Source organism: Phyllostomus hastatus, unplaced genomic scaffold (genome assembly GCF_019186645.2).
Source record: "Phyllostomus hastatus isolate PE091 unplaced genomic scaffold, TTU_PhHast_1.1 phas_scaffold_317, whole genome shotgun sequence".
NCBI classification, from domain to species: Eukaryota; Metazoa; Chordata; class Mammalia; order Chiroptera; family Phyllostomidae; genus Phyllostomus; species Phyllostomus hastatus.
In genome coordinates, this window is record NW_025334023.1 from 14,146,183 (window position 1) to 14,170,254 (window position 24,072).

At 34.1% G+C, this 24,072-nt stretch overlaps 1 protein-coding gene across 2 annotated transcripts in view; it reads left to right on the plus strand.

Annotated features, from left to right (window-relative positions):
* The window catches only part of TMEM135 (transmembrane protein 135), a 237,548-nt gene that overhangs the window by 36,893 nt on the left and 176,583 nt on the right, over positions 1 to 24,072 (plus strand). For both annotated transcript variants that reach the window (XM_045818190.1, XM_045818189.1), the window contains exon 4: positions 3,952 to 3,985. In XM_045818190.1, the coding sequence (XP_045674146.1) occupies positions 3,952 to 3,985 (34 nt within the window). The remainder of the gene's footprint in view (positions 1 to 3,951; positions 3,986 to 24,072) is intronic.

Genomic DNA, 24,072 nt, shown 5'->3' on the forward strand with positions numbered 1-24,072 from the left:
TGTATCAGAAACTTCTGTGAAATTTAAAAGTTATTGTCCTTCTTGACCCTATCCCTTCCTCTTTAGGCCTTTGCCACCTTTTGTTCTAACTGGCACCTCCCCCTTCCCCATTACACTGTAGCAGTGTTTTAATATGTAATTTAGTTTCCAGAAAGAAACTACTCACTACGAAGGGAGTGACCTGCTTGTCTTCAGACTTAGGCTAGATATAGTCAAGTGTTAAATAATAAAATAGCATTTCCTTAACTTATCAGTTTCTTAAGACACTGAACATCTCTGGAGAAGTGATGAAGCACATTACTGTCCTCATGCTCTGCCCCTGTCATTGGCACTGGAAAGAAGATTGAAGTCTGTGCTCCAGGGAAACCAACCAAAAAGAGTCTGGCCGTATGATCCATCATGTCTGCCCTTCACAGATACTGTCCTCTCATTCTTGGGGCTACGAGAGCTGGGTTGGAATTTAGATAAAACTGGAAAGGAGATAATCTTCATTATTTGGGAATGATAAGTTGAAACTCGTAACCAGAATCAGATATAATCTAGGAACACTGTATCCTCTGTTTTTTCCTCAATAGCAAGAATATATTAAGGATTTATTCATTCACAAAGCATAGAAGCCTGTTAGGATACCTTATTAAAAAGTGAGTGAATTGCAGAATTAAAGGTAATTTAGTAAGACTTTCTGTTGTAGAAACAGTGCATTAGAAAGAACACAAAACTGTGGAGTCAGAATAACTGACTTTTAATTCCAGTTTGTCTTTGTGTGACTTTATATATTTTTAAGCATTTATTTATTTAGTTAGTTATTTTTAGACAGAGGGGAAGGGAGGGAGAAAGAGAAGGAAAGAAACATAAATGTGTGGTTGTCTCTTGTGTACCCCTACTGGGGACCTCGCCTACAACCCAGGCAGGTGCCCTGACTGGGAATCGAACCGGTGACCCTCTGGCTCGCAGGCTGGTGCTCAATCCACTGAGCCACACCAGCCGGGGCAACTTTTATATTTTTAAAGAAACCACTTCTCTGATTCTTGGTTTTTAGTAGAGTGAGGATAATAATATCTGCATTACACTTTATAGGACTATTTTTTTTTTTGCTTAAATTTTTTTTCAATTACAGTTTACACTCAGTATTATTTTGTATTAGTTTGAGGTATAAATATAGCATAGTCATTAGACAATCATATACTATAGGACTTTTGAGAGGATAAAATCTGATTTCAAAATATTGATTATACCTTACAAATTGTTAAACTTCATGGAAATGTAAGATAAACTGATCATGTCTTTGCTTGTTAATACATTGGTATCTTTAATTGACCATCCCTCTGTTTAGTGGCTATCTTTTGTGATTTTATTTCTATAATATGTGTCTATAACGTGTTCCTCTTTATAAGGCTGGGTTCTAGTAACACCTTGTTTAGTAATTTCATTGCTTGTTTAGTGCCCATTAGATATGAGGTACTGTTGAACATTGTGAAAATGTAGAGGTAAACAAGATAATATATCCTTGGTAGTTAAAGATGAACATTTATATTATCAGATAGATGGAAGCTAGTGATCGAAACTGTATGTGCGTTGAGTATTAGAGACAGAATTAGATTAGTGGAACAAATGTTTTAAAGATAGCATTATACATTGGTTCACTTCATAATGACATCAATTATCAGGCACCACCACTGAAATTAAAGAAATATTTTTTTTGGTTTTATAATTAAGAATATTATTTTGTTCTTTATATATAGTTAGCTTTCAGTAAGAGTAGGTTTCACTTGAGAGGGATTTATCTTTTCTGTATATGTGTGACTCCTGGATATTGATGTTACCTAATTTTTCTTTATATAATTTATTTAAAATGAGTGTTGTTAGAACATCTTTGATTTAGGATTTGGTAAATTGATAAGATTGATAAAGATTAGTAGAAACAATTTCAATTCATATATAAAAATCATAGAAAAGAAGAGCCAACAGGGATCTTACAGATCATCTTATCAGTGATTTGAAAATTCTTTTGAGAAGAACACTGGAATTCTCCCATCCTGCTGAGGTGCATTAGGACCTGCTGAAGGGGGACTTTGTCGGGTGGGGGGGGTGGGGGGGGTGGGGGGGGCGGGGGGCGTGGTATGCTCAGTAGGTGTGCCTAGGTTGCCTTTCCCTTTTAACTAGAGTACATCCAGTGTGATGTTTATATTGTATATTGATGATAAATGAAAGCTTTTTAAAAATAGTTTTTATGTTTAAAAATGTAAGTTAGAAAACTAGTCTCGTTCCCTATTTTAAGGACATAGAATACCAGAGAATTAAAGTTAACTGGAACCCTGATTTCCTAATAACTTCATTCGGTGTTATTCAGGTAAATCATACTGCCTCCATGTGGCTTTGATAATATTAGAAATTGTATTAACCCATTTTAAATAATGAGCAGTCCACTCTAGGTGTGACTGGATCTGACATCAAGAATATTTCATTGGCAATATTTCATTCATGTTGCTATCCATACCTGGAAAATCGGTACTTGTTTTATATACAAAGTATTTGTTTTCTTTGAATACTAGAAATGTTTATATTTGAAACTCAAGTAAGTTTTTATCATTTTCAGAATTTATTATTTTTACCTTTCCCTTAAACTCTTTTGTTTCCTCTTAAGCTCATAAAACACTAAACGCTTCTTTCCTAGAGAATAAGATGTGCTTCATTCGTGACCTGTGCAGGATAGTTAAATAGAGAGGTTAAAGGCATAAAGTTGTCCTTAGTTTTGAGTTTCTAGCTGAATTCTCATTAAACAGACTTGGTAAATATGCAATTTTCCTGTAAATTGTTTATAGAACTTTTGTTTGTGCTTTGGCGTTAGAAGGTTCCCTTAGTGCCTGACTTCTCACCTAACAAAGAAGGTGAAAAGTGAGGGGATTTAGTATGAGTTGTCATCACACCTAAGAAACAGTTGTATTGTGTGTGAAACAAATCAAAGACTTGATTTTTTTTGAAAAAGTTTGCGTTTAGTTAGAATTGTTTTGCCTTTGACTTTTTGGCAAGATGAATTCCTTAGGATTCTTTATTAAGTTTGGAATTCTCCACCATATAGATTAGCAATTTTCATCTCATGACACACATAAAGTGATTACTAAAATTTTGCAGCACACCAAAAAATGTATTATATATTTTGCCAATCTGACAGGAATAATAGGTATAATTTTGATTCATTCACACGGACAGCTGTTGTTGTGTTGTCTGTTGTCATTTTTTATTTGACAATCTAAGGGAAAAGGGGCCAGTGCCCCTGATTAGGTAGTCAGGTATTGCATGCTTTAAAAGTCTTTGTGGCATACCAGTTGTAAATCTCTGATGCATACTAATAGCAAATTATACTACTCTTCTTATTAATAAATAATAAGGCAATAATAATTTTTAAAATTGAGATTTAATTGACCTATAACATATATTAGTTTAAGGTATGCAACATAATGATTTGATATTACTAAATACTGTGAAATGATCCCCACAGGTCTGGTTAACAATTACTAGGCACTTTGAGTGACAGCCTGTGAACCGAAGGGTTGCCAGTTCAGTTCCCAGTCAGGGCACATACCTGGGTTGAAGGCCTGGTCCCCAAGTAGGGGTTGTGTGAGAGGCAACCACATGTTGATGTTTCCCACTCTTTCTCCCTCCCTTCCCCTCTCTAAAAATAAATAAAATTTAAAACAAAACAAAACAAAACAACAAATTACTAGGTAATTATAATTTTAAAGAATTTAAATTAATGAAAGCTAAGCAAAATGACTTGCAGAATCTATTTAGATCCAACTATTGGGGTACTGAAAACTTAGCTCAGAATAATGTACCCCTTTTTCTCAAATCCTGATCATTATTTTGATAGATTATTCAAAAATGATAAAGTGATTATTAAGTCAAGTTAATGCTTAATCTCATCTGTTTCTTTTTAAAAATTATTTTCAGGAGAGGGCTGCTCACAATTTATATGGCTAACTTGGTAAGTAATTTTTTTCTTTTTGCTTTTGAGGGTTTTCCATGTGCTTTTTCATATTTTATTTTTTAAATCAAGTTCCCTTAAAAAAGAGAAGAGAAAGGGCATCTGCTTAAGTTTGAGAATATTTTGTGTCTCTATTTTAAAGGATAGACTTGAGTTTTTGAAAGAGCTTCCTTGCCATTGGCTTTATTCCTGTCATATATGACCGAATTTCACTTATTTCAGGTGGGAAATGATCCACAGTCCTGTGCCCTTTGTTACTTTTTTTAAAAAGCATAACTCTATCTTATTTATTTATTTATTTACTTATTTATCTATCTATTTATTTTTATTATACTTTTTCCATTGCAATTTATCCCTTTTATGCCCTCTTCCACCCCCCTCCCCTACAATCACCACCCCTGCTGTTCCTGTCCATGTGTCCTTTTCCTTTTTTGCTCCATCCCTCCATCCCCCCAAAGCTGTAGATCTTCATCTTTGATAGGATCTATATCTGTATATCTCTATACATCCTTAATTGAACATATTATATTTCTGTTGCCATTTCTTATGGGAAAAACAATGTAAGGATGAGCTCTTAGGAGGCACATTCTTCTTGTACATCAGAACAGCAGTGGTTCTATTGTCAAACACTGAGTCTGTCTGAGAAAATAATTAGCCAGGCTCAAATTTCTAAGTTTATAGAAGTGAAATCAATGTTAACTAGTCTGATATTCTTTATGGTAAATGTATACTCAAAATTATATAATTTTGATGGTCAAGTTCATATTTGAATTCATATTTATATTAATGTGAAATAAGCCAATTGGCAAAAGGTAAATACCATATGACCTCACCTGTAAGAGGAATCTAATGAACAAAATAAACTAATGAGCAAAATAGAACCAGAGGCATGGAAACATGGAACAGTGTGACAGCGAGCAGAGGGGTGTGGGGAGGGGGATAATGGTGGAAGGCTTTTTGAATGAATGGTGGTTATTCATACGAAGAACACATATGAGTGTGACCCATGGGCATGGAGAACAGTGTGGGGATTGATTGTGGGAATGCGGGGGGGCAGGCAGGGCAAAGGAGGGCAAAGGGAAAAATTGGGACAACTGTAATAGAATAACAATAAAAAATAAAAAATATTTTAAAGTTGTTTAGAATTAAAAGGCAACATTGACAAATTTAACTAAAAGATATATAGTTATTTTTTTACCTAGCGATAAATTCTTGAATTCTGTAACAAGAGAATATAATTCAGAGTTATATTTACCAACTCATTTTGGTTACAAACAATATGTAATTTTTGCTATGAACTTACCATGTGTCAGTGACTGTGTAATATGCCAGTAGGCAACATCAAGACAGTCTTTGTACTTACGGAGTTTGCTGTCTAATGGAGAAGTCACAATAGAAATAATGTTTGAAAAGGAAGAAAAGATGAATAATATGGTGTTGTGGGAACCATATCAGCGCCAAATTATTCTGGTGCTTGTTTGAGCTGTTATTTTTTAAAAATCTTAAGATTATGCTTGCATACTAGAATGGATTTGAGTTTTAATGTTTCTTTTTTCTTTTAGCCATGCACATGCTTTTCTACACTACTGCATGGTATATATTTCAATAACCAAATACTGTGTATGTTTTACACACTTATCTCTAAAGTCTGAGTAAACTTCCACAAACTTTCTTTGTGTTTTCTGGTTTAGATTGTAAATTCCTGAAGAGAAGGTCTTTGATTTTTATGTAATCTGTGTTGGAGAGTGCCCTTAAAATGCTGTAGTATTTTTAGATTAAACTTTTTATTTTGAAACAATCATGGATTAATATACAGTTGTAAGAAATAATAGAGAAATCTAGTGTACCCTCTACTCAGTTTCTCTCAGTATTATTATCTTACAAAACTGCAGTAGTATCAAAATTAGGGTATTTATATTGGTATTTACTGTAGTTAAGACAGAGAACATTTCCTTCACCACAGGGATCCCTCGTGTAGCCCTTTTGTAACTAATCCTCTTCTCTTACCACTCCTCCTCCCAGTTAACCTCTGGCAACCTCTAATCTCTTCTTTATTCCTCTGATTCTATAATTTCTATAGTCCTTTTAAGGATGGTATGTAAATAGAATCATATAGTGTATACTATTTGTGATTAGCTGTTTCACTCAGCATAGTTTTCTAAAGATTTATTTAAGTTGTTGGCAAATGTCTCTAGTTCATTCTTTATTGCTGAATAGTGTTTCATGGTATGGCTATATTAATTTGTTTAACTATTTACCCATTGGAGGACATCTGCCTCATTTCCAGTTTTTGGCTATTGCATATAAAGCTGCTATAAATATTCACATGCAGCTTTTTGTGTGAATGTTTTTATTTTTCTAGGATAATTGCCCAGGAGTGTGATTCCTAGGTCATATGGTAGTTGCTGTTTAGTTTTTAAAGAAACTTTTAAACTGTTTTCCCGAGTGACTGTACCGTGTTGTTTTGATAGTGTTTCCAGTCTAGAATAAGCCTTTGAATATGTCGTTCTTTATAAATGGAAAACTTCTTTGGGGGAGGAGCATTTGTCTGTTCAGTAGATTTATACTCTAAGTCCAGATTAATAAAATTCAGCATTAGAATATTAGAAAAGTTTTTCAGAAAATTCAGAATATGAATTGGTCTTTTATCCTTTATCAGTTAGTTATAAAGGGTCTGTAATTCAAAAATTTAATGAGATCAAAGGCTTTACACATAGATTTTTGACTATTTCTAAAGAAAAGTGAATCTGTACATGATATATTCTGACTACTAGTGATAATCTAATAAGCTTCATCTTCCCTTTATCTAAATAGAACTTTTTATATATACTGCTGTTATTTAACTGTTACTATAGTAACAGCATGATTGGTTCAGAATAGGTAAGAATTTAAATATTTTCAGATACCAAATTTAGTCTTAAGAAATAACTTTGTTTTATAACTTTGTTGTATTGCTTATTAGATTAAGTTGAGATTGTTGGGTTATACCATCAACAACAAATGCTGGAAGGTTTTATTTTAAAAAGTTATTTATTGTATTTAGGTATGTGTTTCTAATCTGGAAAGCACAGGAAGGCATAAAGAAGAAAGTAAAAGTCTATAATTCTACCATGTAGTAATTACTAACATTTTAGTGTTTATTTTTTATTCTCTTCTTTTCCTCCAGTTTATGTACATAAATACACAAACATAGATGCACAGTCACATTTCACATTGTATACCAATTTTTAAAAAATGAGGGCATATTGTTTTGCGACATTTTTATTACTGTGCCATATAGTTATTAATTTAAATTGTTCTATTTTTACTCATTTTTATTGAATTTATTGGGGTGACATTGGTTAGTAAAATCAGCTAGATTTCTTTTTCTTTTTAAAGATTTTATTTATTTAGTTTTAGAGAGAGGGGAAGGAGGGAGAAAAAGAGGGAGAGAAACATCAATGTGTGGTTGCCTCTCATGTGCCCCCTACTGGGGACCTGGTTTGCAACTCAGGCATGTGCCTGACTGGGAATTGAACTGGCAACCCTTTGGTTCGCAGGCCATGCTCAATCCTCTGAGCTACACCAGCCAGGGCACCATTCAGGTTTCAAGTGTACGACTCTGTAACCCATCCTCTGCATTGCTTTTTTGGAGGGTGCCTTTTCACTTCTTGATTATGTCTTCATTATGAATTGATTTTATACATCCACACATGCACACAGCCCCATTCAAAATGTTGGGAGACAGTGAAATAATAACTGTTAGTAATAATATAATTTTGTTGGTTTTCACTGTGACAGTTATTTATTCTTTAATTAAACTGCTGTGCCTCTGAATGAATACATGATTGAAGAATTCACAGAACTTGCTCCATATTATCTTTATTGTCATTGTCTTTATTTTTATTAAGTAAACATTTATTCACTGAGTGCAAAGCATTTGGTAGGTGTTGGGCACAAATATAAGCCATTATTCTGCCCTTAAAATTAATTTTGTTGAAGGAACAACATATAACTAGGTCAGGATTTTAAATGAATAAGTAATTAATAGTCCAAGGTGGTGTATTCATGTCAAATATGTGGCTAGACAACACATTTGTTAGAATTAAAAAAAAAAACAAAAAATGAGTTTGCTTTTGGCTGGGGCAGCCAGAGAGGGTTTTATGAATTACATGGGACTTGAACCTTAAAGAAAGGAAAGGACTTGGAGGAAGCTCCAACTTAGAGATGTATCAGTGATGTATTAGTGACCACTGGACAAAACTCGTGCCTTCCCAAGGACTGCCAGGTGGGCCAGAGTTTAGGAAAACGACAATAACAATAACAAAAGGATAACAAGCATTTACTGAACACCTACTATGTTAAGCACTGTAGGTGAAACTGGAGTTACCCAAATAGTAGTCACTGCTTCCATGGACCTAAACTTTACTGGAGAGAGAAATTTGTAAACCAGTGGGAGTAAATCACATCTCTGTTTTTTTTTTTTTTTTTTTTAGTATTGGTAGTTGTCTCAAAACAGAAAACAGTACAGTGTACTATGTAGTGATGAGTATAAATTTTGCTAGTTGTGTTTGTGTTAGTGTTATAAGCAGGTAAAGAACTATATACTCTAAATAAGGGACATCTCTATTAATGATTTGTTATTATAAAAAGATCTTCCCTTGGACTACCTTATAGTTACTGTTACTACTCATGATCATCTGTCAGGAAGCCATGGTAAGTCTCAGTTATTAGACCAGTAGTTTATAGCCTTAGTGATTAACTAATAGTTTTAACAAATTACAAACTTAAGGCTATTGAATTAGTACCTATTTGAAAATGTTGTTTCTTGCTATATGTTGATAAGCATGTTTTGGAAGGAAAAGAGTATAATTTAAACTAATACTGTATTTTAGATTTTAAGAATTGATAGAGAATTAGTTGTTAAGGGGAAAATGCATAAAAGTTATACGGAAAAGGTATAAAATAAAGGATTAAATATTTTATCTAGCTTCTGCCTGAGAGATGGCTATGAAATAATGGAAACGTTTTCCTGGGGCAAACATGCCAGAACCACTCACCACAGGAGCATCGGCTGCTCGGGCTCAGGTCTGCCACAGTGTGATTTAAAAGGGAACATGTGAAAGTCTGCATTCACATGATTTCCCTTTATTATGTTGGTTGTGACAGTGACTGAGGATTCCAGTCTTTCAAAACTCATCATGTGCTGCCTTTAGTTACTTGAAATGTGATGTCTTTAATTATAGTTTATGACATTTAAAAGTCCTTTTGAAAACTTCTCTCTGCAATTTCATTTATGCCACCAAGCATTCAACAGTGTATGCCTTTTAAAATTGTAAACATATATATCTAGTAGGTATTTGCTGGCATTTGCTTTTTAATTTTAAACATGCACTGTCTTTGATTAAAACATCTGTATTTGATTTCTCAAACATAAGGTTTGAAAATGTTGATTCAAATGTGTTCTTATAAGGCTACTTCAGTTTAATTAGATTCAGCAGGCATTTATTAAATCAGTGCTATGCTAGGCACATGAGAATACAAAAGAAGTACAAAATAGATTGTAAACTAGTTGGAGAAATTTGACAGATGAAATAGAAAGAAATGAAGTGAAACTATTAAATACAAAAATAGTTATAAACACTCTCTCAAAATGCTCCTTTAAGCCTTCCCTGTGCAGCAAATGGTATCAGCCAGCCAGGCTCAGGCTAGAAACTTAGGAGCTTTAATTCTTTTCTTTTGCTTATACTCCTAGTCCAATCCATTAGGAAATCTTATTCTACTTCTAAAACATATTCTGGATCTTATAGTGACTGACCACCTCCATGGTTATAACCTTAGTCTGAGCCCTAACATCTCTTGTCTGAGATATCTTAATAATGTAACTGGTTTACCTCTCCCCTTTCTTGTCTTCCTATAGTCTATCTTTCACATGGCAGTCATTGGAAATATAAGTCAGAGCATGTCTGTCACTTGGTAGAAGACGAGATATTTGTTGTCCAAGGAGAATAGGTTCTTTAAAGTTGCCATGGTTCATTTGGTCACAAAGGCAGACACAGAGAGGGATTTTTCCAGAGACTACAGCCAAGCTTGTGAGCATAAAAGGGCAATTATTAGAGAATCCCTTTTTATTTTCCTTTATTAGATAATTTAATGCTATGTTTTAAAGATATACTGATATTGTGTTTACTTTGAATTTGACACCATGTTTTCAAGACCTATGCTTCCAATGCCTCTGATTACTGCATAGTGTGCCCAAATATTCATCCCCTATGTATGCTTTATAATAGCTTTATTGAGATATAAAAAACAAACCATAAAGTTTACCCCTTAAAGATTATAGTCCAGTGGCCTTAGCATACACAGTTGTGCACCCATCACTGCTATCTAATTTTAGATTATTTATTTTGTCTACTACATTTTACTTGTTCATTCTGCTAGCAATGGAGATCCAGATTGTTTCAAACTCTTAACATCACAAACAGTGTGGTGATGGATATATTTGTACACAACCATTCTATGAGTTTTCCTAGGTGTTCATGGATACAGACTAAGAAGGTGAAGTTTTAGACCATGTGCTTTCTGGTTAAAGGACAGAATGGCATGGAATGTGAGAAAATATTATTATTCTAGTAGTTCATTTGGAGGTAGATTTATTATTACTTTAGAAGAGAATTTTGTCTTGTGCTTCCCTGACTTGTATTTCTGTTTGAATACTTTGACTATTCATCCTAGGGACTTTAAGGTTGGATGTTAAATGAACTTTGAAATTAATGGGGACTCTGATATAAATGACTTTAAGAACTATTGCAGGGTCAATAAGACCAAAGGAAAGAAGGGTGTAGTTCTCTTTGGGCATGGATTATTATTCATTATCAACTAGTCTTTATGTACCTTTGCTTTCTATTTGCCTTGTAAAGAAAATATAAAGTATATATTAAAAATTGAAAGAGACAAATGTAAAGGAAAATCATGGAGACAACTTTTACAAAGGAATTTAAATAAAGGAGACAAAGGAAAGTAGTATATAAAAACGGAAAATGCAAAATACAAAAACAACCTAGGGTGCCTTGTCTACAGCCTTGTGAGGGCGGAAGTCCAGGCTGTCCGCTTGGTCATTGCTGGTAGGGGTTGGGTCACAGTTTTTTTTCTGTGGTGTTTGGCTGTAGTATAATGGTTATTGTGTAAAAGTTTCTGTTTTGATAAGCCGCTTTTTACTGGTCTTTTAGCAAGACAGAGTAGGTTTTTGTCTGTGCTTACTAGCATTTCCAGTTTGTGGGCTGCTTCTGCTCCAAGATCTCTAGATGGTCTGCCTTCTTCTTTCTGCCTTCTAGACTTTTAATGTTTGTTTTTTTGTATAATGTCTAGGATTTTTAGTTGTAATTACTGGGATGAGTAGGGAAAATGTGTATACCTGATCTTCCTGGAAGTGGAAGTCCTTCTTCACATAACATTTTTATAAGGTAGTCAGAAATAATTATACAAAGAAACAAAATCTGGCAAAAATAACAAAAACAGACCTGCAGAGATTAAATGTATTGGAATTATCTGAAAATAGTATGAAATGAGTGTGTTTCTCATGTTTAAAATAAAAGACGACTTCCGATTCAGGCCAAATTGGAGTAACAGAGAATAGATTTACCTTTCCACCTGAAACAACAAAAAAACCAGGCAAAATAAATGAAACAGTTTTCAAGAGATTGTACATTAAGTGACAAAGGATGATGATCCCTGAAAGATTGGAAAGTAGTGAGATAAGATCTTTGATTGCCTTGGCTTACTACTCAGAAAGCATTTCTAGGCCATGGAGCAGGGATGTAGAACAGAGGCAGAGCTAGGTTGTATCCCAGAGTTAGTGAGACATACCTAGGACGCCAAGGAGACAAGATGGCTAGGAGTTGCAGGCAGCAGAGGAGAGAGGAAGAAAGCTCCAGAGATGTTCACAAGGTCCCAGCAAGTATTCAGCTGAGTTTTGATCCATGCACACAAGTGAGGAAACTACCTGAGGCTGGGGAAAGAAGGAACCAAATGCATCTGAGGGAAAAAGACCTCTGAGCTCATGCAGGGTTAGGAATAGTTGCTGTTCCCGTCATTGAGAGTAGAAGATCTAATAATTCATGGGGTATTGGAAAGACAGTACTTAAAAGGATTTTAACTCAGGGTGGAGCAAAACTGCTCTGGCCTCAATTAAAAAACAAAGTAAACAAATAAACAAAAAACAACAACAAAGGAAACCATGAAGGGCTCTACCGGGCCCTACCTGTTTCCAAATAACTGCATTTCAAAACAAATCTGAAAATCTGGGGAAGTATAAAAATATACAGCACTCAACAAGGTAAAATTCACAATGTCTGGCATACAATAAAAAGTTGCCAGTCATGAAGAAAATCAGGAAAATATAACTCATAATGAAAACAAAAATCAGTCATTTCTAACTAACTCAGAATTTATATTTGTGATAGAATTAGAAGACAAGGACATAAAAACAGTAATTATTATTGTGTTTCATATTCTCAAGAAGCTAAGGGAAATAGTGAATGTTGTAATCAGAGACATGGAAGATGTAAAAAAGACCACAATTATATTCCTAGAGCTGAAAGCTTTTATGTCTTATGTGAAGAATATATAGAAGAGGATTAGTGGCACATCAAACCTTGCAGAAGAAAACATTAGTGAACCTGAAGCATAGCAATAGAAATTATCCACAATAAAACACCAAGAGAAAATAAAAAATATGAACAGAATATTAGTGATCTAATAGGACAACTGGAATTGCTCAACATGAACTCACTTGAAGTCTCTGAAAGAAAGAGCAAGGGAGGGTCAGAAAAAGTGTTTAGAGAAATAATGGCTGAAAACATCCCATATTTGATGAAAACTCTAAACTCGCATATGCAAGAAGTGTAATGAACCTGAAGTGAACACGAAGGAAACTAATCATGTCATAATCAGTTAAACTAGTAACAAAGAAACTACCTTAAAAAGAGGCAGAGAAAAGAGAAACGTTTTATACAGAGGAACAAAGATTATGATGACAGGAAATGTCTTTTTCAGAGTAATACAAACCAGAAGGTAGTTAAGCAGTGTATTTTACGTACTGAAGAAAAAGGCTTGTCAACCTAGAGTTGTGTGCCTAGCAAATACCTATAACAATCAAAGGCAAAACAAAGACCTTTTCATAACTTCTCCACCAAGAATACTTTACCCAGCAAAGTTGTCCTCCAGATGTGAAGGAGAAATACAGATTATCCAGAACAAATAAGCCTTGGGAGTTCATCAGTATTGGACCCACCTTACGAGAAATGTAGAAATGAGTTCTTTAAGGTGAAAGGAAAGGACACCAAATGTTAATGTGAAAACATGAAAATATACAGCACAGTGGTAAAGGTAAGTAGTCAAATTCAGAATACTGACATATTGTAATATGGTATTGTGTCAACAACTCTTGTATCAAGGTTAAAGGACAAAGATACTAAAAATAGCCACAGCTACAAATATTTGCTAATGGATAAGCAATATAAAAAAGATGTAAATTGTGACATCAAAACATAAATGTGTGTAAGGGAGAAAAAGGGGGAGTGTTTGTAAGCAACATAAGTTAAGTTTTTATCAGTACAAAGTAGACTGTTCCACGTGCAAAGTATTTTATGTAAGTTTCATGGTAAACACAAAGAAAAACCTACCGTTGATACACAAAAGATAAAAAGAAGGAAATCAAGGCAAAAACAGTGTGGAAAGTCATTAATTCAAAAACAAAGACAGCAAGAGAGGAAGACAGGAACAAGGAAACTAAAAGACAGCCTGAGAACAATAAGATGACATTAGTTAAGTCTGTACCTATCAACAGGTACATTAAATGTAGTAAGTTCTCCAATCAAAAGACATGGATTGGCTAAATAGATAAAAAAATCAAGACCTAACTATATGCTGCCTACAAGAGACTCACTTTAGCTTTAAAGATATATACAGGGGTAGGCAAAAGCAGGTTTACAGTTGTGAGTATATGAAACACAGAGTTAATAAAACTATAGTAATAATGATAACCTGCATGTCTTGTTCCATATGAGCAACTGTAAACCTTCTTTTGTGTACCCTTGTATTTGCTCAAAGTGAATGGAAGGAGAAAAGATACGCTATACAAATGGTTACCATAAGAGAATAGGAGTAGCTTTACTAATATTGGGCAAAGTAGACTTTAGTCAAAAACTGTTAACAAGAGACAAAGAAGGTCATTTCATAATGATAAAGGAGCCAATTCATCACGAGATAAAAATAATTATTAATATTAATGCACCCAGCATTGTAACACATAAATATATTCAGCAAATACTAAAAGACTGAAGGGAGAAATGGACAATAACACAATAATAGTAGGAAAGTTCAGTATTTACTTCAGCAATGGATAGATTATCTAGACAGAAAATTAATAAAGAAATGTTGGACTATAGAGAAAATGGACACACCACTATAGACAAAAGACACTTGACAGACATCTTTAGAACATTTCATTCAACAGCAGAAAGATACACTTTCTTTTCAAGCACACATGGAACATTCTCCAAGACAGACCATGTGTTAACTCATAAAACAAGTCTTAACAAATTTAAGAAGATTGAAATCACATGAAATATATTTGCTGACCAGAGTGGTATGAAACTAGTAATCAATAACAGGAGGAGATCTGGAAAATGCACAAATATGTGGAAATTAAATAACACACTCCTGAAAAACCAGTGGGTCAAAGAACATATCAAAAGGAAATTAAAAAATATTTTAAGATGAACAAAAATAGAAGCACAACATGAGATGCCAAAACATATGAGATGTAGCAAAAGGAGTTCTAAAAGGGAAGTTTATAGCAGTAAGCACCTGCATAAAAAAGAAAAAGAAAGATATCAAATAAACAATCTAACTTTACAATGCAAATTACGAAATGAAAAAATTAAGGCCAAAGTTAGAAGAGTGAAGGAAATAACAAAGATAGAGTGGAAATAAATGCAGTAGAGAACAGAAAAACAATAGAGCATTAAGCTAAGTGAAATAAGCCAGGTGGTGAGGGACAAATACCATATGATCTCACCTTTATTTTTATTTATTTATTTATTTATTATTATTATTATTTTTCTTTTAGAGAGGGAAGGGAGGGAGAAAGAGAGAGAGAGAAACATAAACGTGTGGTTGCTGCGGGCTGTGGCCTGCAACCCAGGCATGTGCCCTGACTGGGAACCGAACCTGCAATGCTTTGGTTCGCAGCCCATGCTCAATCCACTGAGCTACACCAGCCAGGGCTTGATCTCACCTTTAACTAGAACATGATCAACAAAAGAAAAAAGCCAACAAAATATAACCAGAGACACTGAAATTAAGAACAATCTAACAATAGCCAGAGGGGAGGTGGGAGGGAACAGTCAGGGGGTTTTCAGGAACTACTATAAAGGACACATGGACAAAACCAAGGAGGGTGGTGGAAGCAAGGGAGGGAGATGGGTTTGACTGGGGTGGGGGAAAAATGCAGACAACTGTAATTGAACAACAATAAAGTAATTAAAATAAATAAAATAAAAAGAAAATATGAATGAAAGACGAGCTGGGTTTTGAAGAAAACAAAATTGACAAACCTTTAGTAGGTTAATTAAGAAGAAATAGAGAAGACTCAAATAAAAAATCAGTAGCAAATTGTATAATTCAGAAGAAATGGATAAATTCCTAGAAACATACAACTTACTAAGACTTAATCATGGAAATAGAAAACCTGAATGCACCAATAAGTAAGGAGATCAAATCAGTAATCACAAAGCCCAGAAATAGTTGGTGTCACAGATTAGTGAACTCTGCTAACATTTAAAGAAAATTTAATGCCAATCTTTCTCAAACTCTTTCAAAATATTTAAGAGGACAGGACACTCCCAAACTTATTTTACAAGGCTAGCATTACCTGAGACCAAAGCCAGATAATGACCTTACAAGAAAAGAAAACCACAGGCCAATATCCCTCATAAATACAGATGCCAAAATTTTCAGCAAAAATACTAGTAAACCAATTTCAGCAGCACAGTAAAAAAATTACACGCTGTGACCAAGTGGGATTTATCCCACTGGGATGCAGAGATGGGTCAACATATGCAAACCAACAAATATGATATACTGCATTAATAGAATGAAGGATAAAAACCTTAAGATTATCTCAATAGATATAGGAAAATTATTTGACAAAATTTAACATCTTTTCATGATAAAAACTATTAACATATTGGGCATTGAAGGAATGTACCTAATGGGTGTGTATGAGAAGCCCCTACAGCTAATATTATTCTCAGTGGTGACGAGCTGAAAGCTTTTGCTTTGAGATCAGGACAGGACGAGGTAGTTCACTCTCCCCACTACTATTCATTGTAGTCTTGGTAGTCCTAGCCTACAGTAATTAGGCAAGATGGAAAAATAAAAGACATCTATGTCGTAAAGGAGAAGTAGTAACATTGTCCCTATTTGCAGATGATATAATGTTATTTAGAGAAAACTCTAAAGACTGCATCAAAAAACTGTGAAAATTAATGAATTCAATAAAGTTACAGATACAAAATCAATATACAAAAATCAATTGCATTTCTGTAGACTAACAACAAAGTGTTTGAAAAAGAAATTAGAAAACCAATTCCATTTATAGTAGCATCAAAAGCAAATTGAAAACTAAGAAATAAATTTAATCAAAGTGGTGAAAGACTTGTACACTGAAAATATAATACTTTGATGAAAGAAATTGAAGAAGATACAAACAGATGGAAACGTACCTGATATCCATGGATTGGAATAATTATTGTTAAAATGTCTGTATTATCCAATGCCATTTATGGATTCAGTGCAATCCCTATAAAATTCCAGTGGCATTTTTCACAGAAAGAGAGAAACAACTTTAAAATGAGTATGGAACCACAGAAGACCTCTTATTGCCATAGCAGTCCTGAGCAGTAATAACAAAGCCAGAAGTGTCACATTTTCTTTTTTAAAAAAATACATTTTATTGATTATGCTATTACAGTTGTCCCATTACTCCTCTTCATTCCCCTCCACCCTGCACACCCTCTCCCACCTACATTCCCCCCTTTAGTTCATGTCCATGTGTCATAAGTTCTTTAGCTTCTACATTTCCCATACTATTCTTGCCCTCCCCCTGTCTATTTTCTACCTACCATCTATGCTACCTATTCTCTGTACCTTTCCCCCTCTCCCCTTCCTACTCCCCTGTTGCTAACCCTCCATGTGGTCTTCATTTCTGTGGTTCTCTTCCTGTTCTAGTTGTTTGCTTAGTTTGTTTTTGTTTTTGTTTAAGTGTGGTTGTTAATGTGAGTTTGCTGTCATTTTACTGTACATGTTTTTAATCTTCCTTCTCTTAGATAAGTCCCTTTAACATTTCATATAATAAGGGCTTGGTGATGATGAACTCCTTTAACTTGACCTTATCCGAGAAGCACTTTATCTGCCCTTCCATTCTAAATGAAAGCTTTGCTGGATAGAGCAATCTTGGATGTAGGTCCTTGCCTTTCATGACTTGGAATACTTCTTTCCAGCCCCTCCTTGCCTGCAAGGTCTCTTTTGAGAAATCAGCTGACAGTCTGTTTGGGACTCCTTTGTAGGTTACTGTCTCCTTTTCTCTTGCTGCTTCTAGGATTCTCTCCTTCATTTTCACCTTGGCTAATGTAATTTTGATATGCCTTGGTGTGTTCCTCCTTGGGTCCAACTTCTTTGGGACTCTCTGAGCTTCCTGGACTTCCTGGAAGTCTCTTTCTCTTGCCAGATTAGGGCAGTTCTCCTTCATTATTTGTTCAAATAAGTTTTCAATTTCTTGCTCTTCCTCTTCCCCTTCTGGCACCCCTATAATTCGGATGTTGGAACGTTTCAAGATGTTCTAGAGGTTCCTAAGCCTCTCCTCATTTTTTTGAATTCTTGTTTCTTCATTCTTTTCTGTTTGATTGTTTCTTCCTTCTGGTCCACTCCAATAATTTGAGTCCCAGTTTTCTTCTCATCACTATTGGTTCCCTGTGCATTTTCCTTCATTTCACTTAGCATAGCCTTCATTTTTCCATCTAATTTGTGACCAAATTCAACCAATTCTGTGAGCATCCTGATCACCTCTGCTTTGAACTGTGCATCTGATAGGTTGGCTATCTCTTGGTCGCTTAGTTGTATTTGCTCTGGGACTTTGACCTGTTCTTCCGTTTGGGCCTTTTTTTTTGGTCTTGTTGTGCCTGTTACGTATGAGGGGGGGAGCCTTAGGTATTCACCAGGGCAGGGCAACCCAGTTACTGGGTTGTGACGCTGTATGTGGGGGTGGGGTCTGAGAGGGAACATCTTCTTATTTCAAACTTTATTACAAAGCTATAGTAATCAAAACAATATAATAGTGGCATAAAAATAGAGAGATAGACCAATGAAACAAAATCAAGAGCCCAGAAGTAAGCCCTCACGTAAACAGTGAACTAATTAGTATTTGACAAGAAGTAAAGAATAATCAGTGGGGAAAAGAGATCTCTTCAGTGAATGGTGTTGGGAAAACTGAATAGTCACGTCCAAAAGAATGACACTAGACTCGTATCTTATACAAAAATTGGCTCCAAATGAATGGAAGTCTTAAACATAACACCTGAAACTATAAAACTCATAGAAGAAAATAGGAAAGAAGCTCCTTGACATTGGTCTTGGCATTGACTTTTGGATGTGACACCCAAAACACAAGCAACAAAAATAAACATGTGGGACTACATTAAACTAAAGTGCTTTTGCACAGTAAAAGATACAATAAAATGAAAAGGCAGCCAAGGAATGGGAGACAGTATTTGCAACCATACATCTGATGATAAGGGGTTTATATCCAAAATGCCTAAGGAAGTCATACAACTCAATAGCAAGAAAATATTCTCATTGAAAAGTAGGCAGAAGATTTTTCCAAGGAAGACATATAGGTACATAAAATGAAGCTTGACACCTTTAATCATCAGAGAAATGAAAATCAAAACCACAGTTAGATACTACCCCATACGTCTTTACAAAAACCATTATGAAAAAATGAGTGTTGACGATGATGCATTGAAAAGGGAACACTTTTATACTCTCGGTAAGAATAAAAATTGGTACAAACACTATGAAAGATGGTATGGATGCTCCTCAAAAAATTAAAAACAGAACTACAACTTGACCTGGCAATTGCTCTTTTGAGTATATGTATCTGAAGAAAATGTTGTCATCTCAGGGACACCTGCATTCCCATGTTCACAATAGCCAAGAGCCAAGACATTTAAAGAACATGTCTGTCTCTTGGTGCATGAATGAATAAAGAAAATGGGAGGCACATACACAAACACACACAAATGTTAGTCATCCATAAAAGGGAAGGAAGTTCTGCAATTTGGAACTCCTAGGTCAGATATTGATAACATCATGCTAATTGAAATGAGATAGGGAAAGTTGAATACTGTGTGATCTCACTTAATCTGTAGAGTCTAGAAAACACAGAATTCTAGAACCAGATTAGAATAGTGGTTGCAGTGGATTGTGGTGTGGGAGAAATGGGGAGATGCTGCTGGATATGACATACAGACTTACAAGATGAATAAGTTCTGGGGATTTAATGCATAGTATTGTACTGTATTATGTACTTGAAAGTGGTGAAGATAGTAGATACTAAATATTCTTATCATAAAAAAGGTTATGTTAGGTTATGGAGGTGTTAACTAACCTTATTGTGATAATCATTTTGCATTGTATACATTCATGAAGTCATCACGTTGTATATCTTGAATTTATACAATATTATATTTCAGTAAAGCTGAACAAAAATAAATGCATATGATGATAACTCCACTGAATAACTAAAATCCTAAATAGCTGAAGTAAAATTTCAGTTGCCATTTGAACTAGGACTGGAAAGATTCACTTTTATTTTTTTTACTGTTTCTTTGACTTTGTCTATTTTTCTCTCCCTCTTCTTTATTTTATTTTATTATTTTTATTTTTATCCAGATATGGTTATGGGTTGGGCGTTCCTAATATCAGGATCACTGCTATTAGGATGTGTAGAATGCTCAAAATTAGTACAACACAAAATATTTACTAATTCTTTCACAAACATCTTTCTGAGGTTACCACTGTCATTGTCCTTGTCTGTGTCAAGGTGATGTTTGATGTTGCAGAAGTTTGACAGTTCAGTGCAAGTTCAATCCAAGTCATTGAAAAATGAACTTGTAGGTCTTCTAAAAGATAGGGCATTTCATGAGGCCCCTAAAAGTTCATATTTATAAACAAATTAAATCACAGAGAAATATGGACTTGGCAGTTAATGGCTAAAGAAACTTTCTGAAATTTAGCCTTATTTTTAAAATTAAGTTCTCAGACCATTTTCTCACTATTTATGCTGTAATGTTAATCCTTGTTTAAATGTTAAACTTGTCTTTGTGGGTTTTTTATTTTGTTTTAATTACTCTTAGATAATATGGACCTTCTAAAGTCCTTTATAAAAAATTAAATTAAGGGGAGAAAGTACTTAGATTATGGTTTAGGAGCCCAAGGATAGAAAATAAAATCATTATTCTACCAGCCAGCACATTAGATTTAATTCATAGGGCTGAGATTTCTTTTTGAATAGTTTCCTCCAAGTGTTGAAGAGCTGTAGTTTATACTGACAAGATAAAATGAAGTGCATTTTATGTGTGGTAATGTGGAGCTTTCCATGAACTGCTGATTGAGAGTTGTATATGTTGGAATTGTGGACTGCAGTGTAACACTTAAGCTATTTTTATATGTGTTACCAACCACTGTAAATCAGAAGGGCAAAAGAAGCAGTACTGGTGCTGACAGTGAACTGAGGGACATAACTGTACAGACCTTGGAAGTAACTGGGGAGATTCGTCAGCCTAGAATGCAGTATTTGCAATGGCATGTCACTTTGACCACAGAGGCTTTCACAAACTAGCTGATCTTGCAGATAGCTAGAAAAATAGAGGTCTATGATAGACTACAGAACCACACCCCAGTATATTCACACATAGTCACCTTTATTTGTTATCTTTGAACCCAAACAAAAGCACCATATACGAAGAATTTTGGAGTAACCTTGAGTATGCAGCTCTGTAAGAGAAGCCCTGGTAATTAATTTGTCAAGACAAGGGCTAATTTAGTACTTAATGATATAATTTATATTGTAGTTTAAAAATGTGTTAAATTTGTTTTATTTAAAAAATATTTTAAAGGCTTTATTTATTTATTTTTAGAGAGGGGGAAAGGGAGGGAGAGAGAGGGGGAGAAACATCGATCAGTTGCCTCTCATACACCCCCAACTAGGAACTCAGTGGCTGTAACTCAGGCACATGCCCCTGACCAGGAATTGAACTGGCAACCTTTCTGGTTTGCAGGATGATCCCCAACCTACTGAGCTACCTCAGTTAGAACTAAAAAAATTTCGTAAGCCAGATCTTAAGGAACATTTGTATACTATCTATATTTTGTTAATAAAGTAGTAATAATGATCAAGACCTATGACAGTTTGTTAATACCTTCTTAATAATTAAACCTAAATTCTATATCATTTTAATTTATAGATTTTTTTACTGTATATTGGAAATGACTTTAGTGACTTTATTTTTAAAGATTTCTGTCTTTGTATCTCAACTGGAACATTTTAAAGGGTAAAATAAAATGGTTGTGTTGTGAGAGTTATGGTTTGTATCTGTCCTACCTCATGAACATTAACAGTCACCTTCACTTCTCTACTCATGCAGCCAAACTGTATTTCCATCAACCAACTGCCTGTGAGATCTACACATTGTGTAATTCAGTGGCATGACTGAAAAGTCATTAATTTCTTATGTATAGCTAATATTAGGTAGTTCAATTTAGAAATATTCACTGTTGATTCAGCTTTTTTGGCTCTTAAAGGGGCAGAAATTTTCTTATAACTTTAAGATTTTTCTTTTGCAAACTAAAGAAAGTTTTATGTATAGCAGTTTGAGTTTAATATCACAAATAAAAAAAGAGTAGAGTAGTATTTAAATTCATTTTTGGGCTAGTCATTTTTGAATCTCAGTCTAAGAAACTTGTAGCACAATCTTAGAAATTTATTAAACTGATTTATTTGGAATTTGGTTTATTTCACACAGCAAAATAAATAAAATATCAATATATTGTTTACTTTTTATTTATCTAAGAATATAGATGAAAGATAATTTTAGTTTAACATTTCTAAAGATTAAAAATAGGTTTATATACTTGAACAACAATTAAAGTAAAAAAAATAGGTTTATAAAGTCACTTTTCATTTTCTACTCTTGAAGAAAATCAAATAAGATTAATTCTGTTATTTTATAGTTTTTACCTCCTTCTGGCCATTGATATATTATAAACATATATATTAGTAGCTGTTAATTGATGTGCTGTAACTGCATGTATTGACATAGTTTACAATGAAAAATTCCATGTTTTCTAGATCTAGAATTGACGGAATTCCTCTGATAATTGTTAGTCTTTATAAACATACTTTTATTGTGCTTAATGTCAGAAAACAGTGAAATTTGAAAACCTGTGCTTTTCTAACATATGGCTTCAATTTGCATTCTAATCAGAATATGGAAGTCATTACTCTGACATCTGAAACTGAGGTAGCAATAAAAAATTATCACTAACAGGACAGCAGACACAATTTATTTTGTGTTTATTACTGGGTGGCCTTCTTGAAACTTTCCTGAACTTAATTGATTCCAGATATTTAAAAAATGCAATTAAATTATGACATTTATTTTGGATGCATTTAAGTTGAATTGTCTTAATAGGATTTGTATAAATTAATGATTAATATCTATTAAGATTTATAGCACATGTGTACAAACCCACATAAATATGTATGTATATTCATATGAGTATATTTAAATGTGTAGATGGAGGACCAAAAAATTGCTCTGAAAATGCTGGGCTTAACTATAGTTAATATCTCTGAAATGGGAATGTTGGTGAAAAAAGAAGAATTTCAGGTTTTATTCTAAATATTATTTTGAATCTTGTAGTTGGGATATACTCTATAATAAAATAATTTATAACATGAGATGAAATTTTATTTTTAAATTTTATTTGAACTAAAACATATAATTACTTTTTAAAAGCATCATTCAGTGAACTATTAAAACAAATAACCTTTTAAACTAAATGTACATTGTCCTACAATCTAGAATGTTTTCTTAAAATTTCAAGATAATTTTAATTTATGCATTCAGTAAATATATTGACTCCTCACATGTTCCATACATTGGGCTAACTGTTGGGGAAAATGATGAATAAAATATGGTTCTTATCCTTGAGAAACTCAAGGTTTAATGAAGTAGTAAGTGCCAGCAAGTATAGATAACATCACAATATGATATGGTTAAATAGTAATTGAGTGATGTGCAGGAAGGACAGAACAATTTGCTAGGTAATATAAAGAAGGTTTACTGAGGAGGCTGTATTTTGAAGGATGAGTAAGGATTTTCCAGGTAGGTAAGCAAAGCAAAAGAAATTCTCAGCAGAGGGGGGGCGCATTATGTGCAAAAAAGCTGGAATCCTGAGTTGCCCTGGCATATTTAGTCATCCTTTGTTTATTTAATCTTTCTGTATTCACTTATATTTATTATGCACCTATGTACCAGGCACTGTGTTGAGTGCTGTGTATGTCATAGTGAACTTGTCAGACATGCATCATAAAAGTCAGTTTAGTGTGGAAGAATAAACAAGTACTTATAATGGCTGTTATGAAGGGGAAGCAGAGAGTGTTATAAGGTGCATGTATAATTACAAATATAGGAGAAACTTCTGGAGTATTGAGAAGTGGTAGAAACTGGGACTGGGTTGGGGTTGGGGTTTAACCGTGAAGGGCAATACACTGAGCATAGGAGTTTAAATGGCATTTCATTGAAAAATTAACTATGGAACTTCCATAGCATGATCAGATTTTCCAATTTAGGACAAACATTCCAAAAGTACTGGGATGGACTAGGGTAGGAATAGATTTGTAACACAGCCAATTGGGAAGTTTTTAAACTGTTTAGTCAGTAAAAAGTTTTAATTGCTCAGAATTGACATTTAGACTGGAG